We start from the raw sequence: 2937 nt of genomic DNA, 5'->3' as shown, positions 1-2937 counted from the left end.
CAGGACACGCCCCCCCGGGCAGGCCGCGCCCATTCGCCGGAGACCACGCCCCCTTCCATCGGCGTAGGCCACGCCCCGCGCCTCGGAGGCTGTTGGGGGAATGGGACTGGGAATGGAGTGGGAATGGAGTGGGAACGGGACTGGGAATGGAGTGGGAATGGAGTGGGAACGGGACTGGGAATGGAGTGGGAACGGACTGGGAACGGGACAGGGAGCCGGACGGGAATGGAGTGGGAACGGGACTGGGAACGGGACTGGGAATGGAGTGAGAACGGAGTGGGAACGGGACCGGGAACGGGACTGGGAGCGGGACTGGGAATGGAGTGGGAACGGGACAGAGAGCGGGCCTGGGAACGGGACAGGGAACGGGACAGGTGTGACAGGGAACAGGACAGGGAACACACAGGCTGCCTGCCACCACGTCTGCCCACAGCTCCCCGCAGGAGGGAGCCTGGGCTGCTGCGTCTTTCCCACACCTGCGCAGCCGGTTGTCCCAGTTCCCTCTGTGCCCTGCTTTGGGTGCTTGGCCAACGCCTCCCAGCCCAGCTGCCTGCAGGGGCATCCGTGAGAACAGGTAGGGACATCCTGCGTTGTTCCCCCACAGCATCCTGTGCTTCCCGGCACCTCCCTGCTGAGCCTCTCTGCTGCCTCCTGACTCTCCTGCTCCAGCTGGGAGGTGGGACAGGAACCCTGTGAGTCCATGGGCAGCAGGGGATGAGGGATCCAAGGGAGAAAACAGGCACAACTGCATGATTTGGCCTCTTGTTCAGTACAGGCACCTGCTTTTGGGGGCCTGGAGCTTAGATAGGAAATTCACAGCCCCCTTTCTCCTGCCTCCTGTAGTGCCAGAGACACCCTGTGAGGTGTGTCTAAATCCTGGGATTTAGGCTTGGAACATGTGCAGCAGCCCAAGCCTGGCTCTGCTTGGCAGGAGATGCCTTAGGAAAACTCTCTGCTTAAAGTGGAGAGGTCTTAATGCATCTGTTTCCAATAGGTGGAAAGAGGTAAATCAGGTGGATTTTCCCAGAGGAAAGCTGGCAGTGGATGTAGGAGAGCGATGTAGAGCAGCCTTGGAAAGGCTGTGGGGTTGGGAGGAGCTGGGGAGGAGAAGTCCAGGAGGAGAGCACTGGGGGCAAAGAGGGGCTGGGGGGCTTTGGGCAAACATGGGACCACATGTGTCTTCATGTGGATGTGGCACTTGGGTTAGTGGACATTGGCAGTGCTGTGGGAACGGTTGGACTCGACAGTCTTAGAGGTCCTTCCCAATCTAAGTCATTCGGTGATTCCCAAATCTGGGGGTGTCCCACAGGCTCTGGAAACTGCCTTCCCACAGCCCTGCCTGTCACTGGGAGCAGCCTGGGCCACCTTCCTCCCACAGCTTCCCTTCTTCCCTGCCTTATTTAAAATCACAGCCAAATTCCTGGGTCTAAGAAGGTCACAACCAAACGTTTTACTCACTTGCCATCAAACTGACACCACCCCTGCTGACCTGGCACATTTTTGATCCCATTAGCAGCCTCTGCTTTGCCCCCGGCAAGAAGTGATCGAGTTTCATTTCAAGGATTTATCACTGGAATTTGCAAACGGCTTCAAAAACCCAACCAAACAACCCACACAGGATGTGACTGCATCTGGGTTTCCTTAACAGCTCTGTCTGCAGCTATCCCACATTGCTCCAAGCCCCTTCCAACCCGGCCTTCAACAATTCCAGGGATCCAGGGGCAGCCACAGCTTCTCTGGGAAACCTGTGTCAGGGCCTGCCCACCCTCATTCATGAAATGGCGAGGAGGCTGCATTTGGTGATGGATACTCATCCAGGAGAGGATGTCCAAGGGGTCTTAGAGGATGGAGCAGGAAAACAGTAGGTCCTGTTCAGTGCGGGGAGCTGTAGGAGTGATGTGGTGGGAATTGCACTCCCACGCATCCACACAACACACGGGAGCGGTGTCTTGCCCCTGGAAATGGCAAGGGAGGGGAACAGAGAGGATTTAAATGAGAGGATTTGTGTAACAAGCAAACCACAACTGGATGTGACGTCTGTGCCTGGCCTTTGTGTCCCTGGCTGCCTGTCCCTGCCATCCCTGTTTTCACCACAGCAGCTGGACGTGGTGTGTGGGGAAAGAGCGAAAGCTTTGGACAGTGTTAATGTAGGAAATTGGAAAGTGAGAGGGAAGGGGCTGTTCCTGGAGGGGACCAGAGAGGTCAGGCTCTGGAATGGTGGCCCACGGACATGCTGTCCCTATGGAGGGTGTCCCACGGACATGGTGTTTCCCAGGATTCGGTGTCCCTACGGAAGGTGTCCCATGGACATGGTGTTTCCCAGGATTTGGTAGCCCGTGGGCACAATGTTTCCCAGGAGTCAGTGTCCCCTGGGAGGGGCGATGTCCCACGGATACGGTGTTTCCTAGGACTCGGTGTCACCTGGGGGGTGTGTTCCCAGGATTTGGTGTCCCTGGCGGGGGTGTCCCACGGACACGGTGTTTCCCGGGACTCGGTGTCCCTTGTCCCTAGGAGCGGAGCTGGCGGGGGCGGGGCCGATGCAGATGGGGCGTGCCCGGGGGTGTCCGGGGCGTGTCCATCCCGTGTCCCCCCCGTGTCCCCCCAGCCCCGCCCCGGGCGCGGTCCCACTCCCATTCCCGCTGCCGCCGCCGCCGCTCCCGCAGCTCCCGCCGCCCGCGGGATGTACGCCGGGAGGAAGAGGAAGAAGCCGGTGCCCAAGAGGTGGGTGCAGGGAGGGGGTTCCCCCCCGGGGCGGGTGCGTGGGACCGGGGGGGCGGCTGAAAACGGGGCAGCGGGAGCCCCGCTGGATCCGGGGAGCTGCCTGGAGCTGCCCTGGTGCGAGCGGGGAGCGGCATGCTTGGGTTACTCGGTTTTAATTAGGGTTAATTGGAGCTAACGCTGTGTCGGCTCTGGCGCGCTGGTGGGAAAACAGAAATC

At 59.9% G+C, this 2937-nt stretch overlaps 1 protein-coding gene across 3 annotated transcripts in view; it reads left to right on the top strand.

The window, feature by feature from the left end:
- The first annotated feature begins 428 nt into the window (after positions 1-428).
- The window catches only part of LOC126652843 (aryl hydrocarbon receptor-like), a 47223-nt gene continuing 44714 nt past the window's right edge, over positions 429-2937 (top strand). For 2 of the 3 annotated variants that reach the window (XM_050339998.1, XM_050339996.1), the window contains exon 1: positions 1545-2721. In XM_050339998.1, the coding sequence (XP_050195955.1) occupies positions 2231-2721 (491 nt within the window). In that variant the 5' untranslated portion in view covers positions 1545-2230. Of the gene's footprint in view, positions 575-1544; positions 2722-2937 lie in introns of those variants that run through there. The other variant, XM_050339999.1, reaches the window with a different exon arrangement.

The sequence above is a fragment of the Myiozetetes cayanensis genome, unplaced genomic scaffold (genome assembly GCF_022539395.1).
Source record: "Myiozetetes cayanensis isolate MyiCay16 unplaced genomic scaffold, myiCay2020 scf9, whole genome shotgun sequence".
Taxonomy (NCBI): domain Eukaryota; kingdom Metazoa; phylum Chordata; class Aves; order Passeriformes; family Tyrannidae; genus Myiozetetes; species Myiozetetes cayanensis.
The sequence above is the reverse complement of the archived record's forward strand: the minus strand, read 5'-3'. Positions and strand labels throughout refer to the sequence as shown.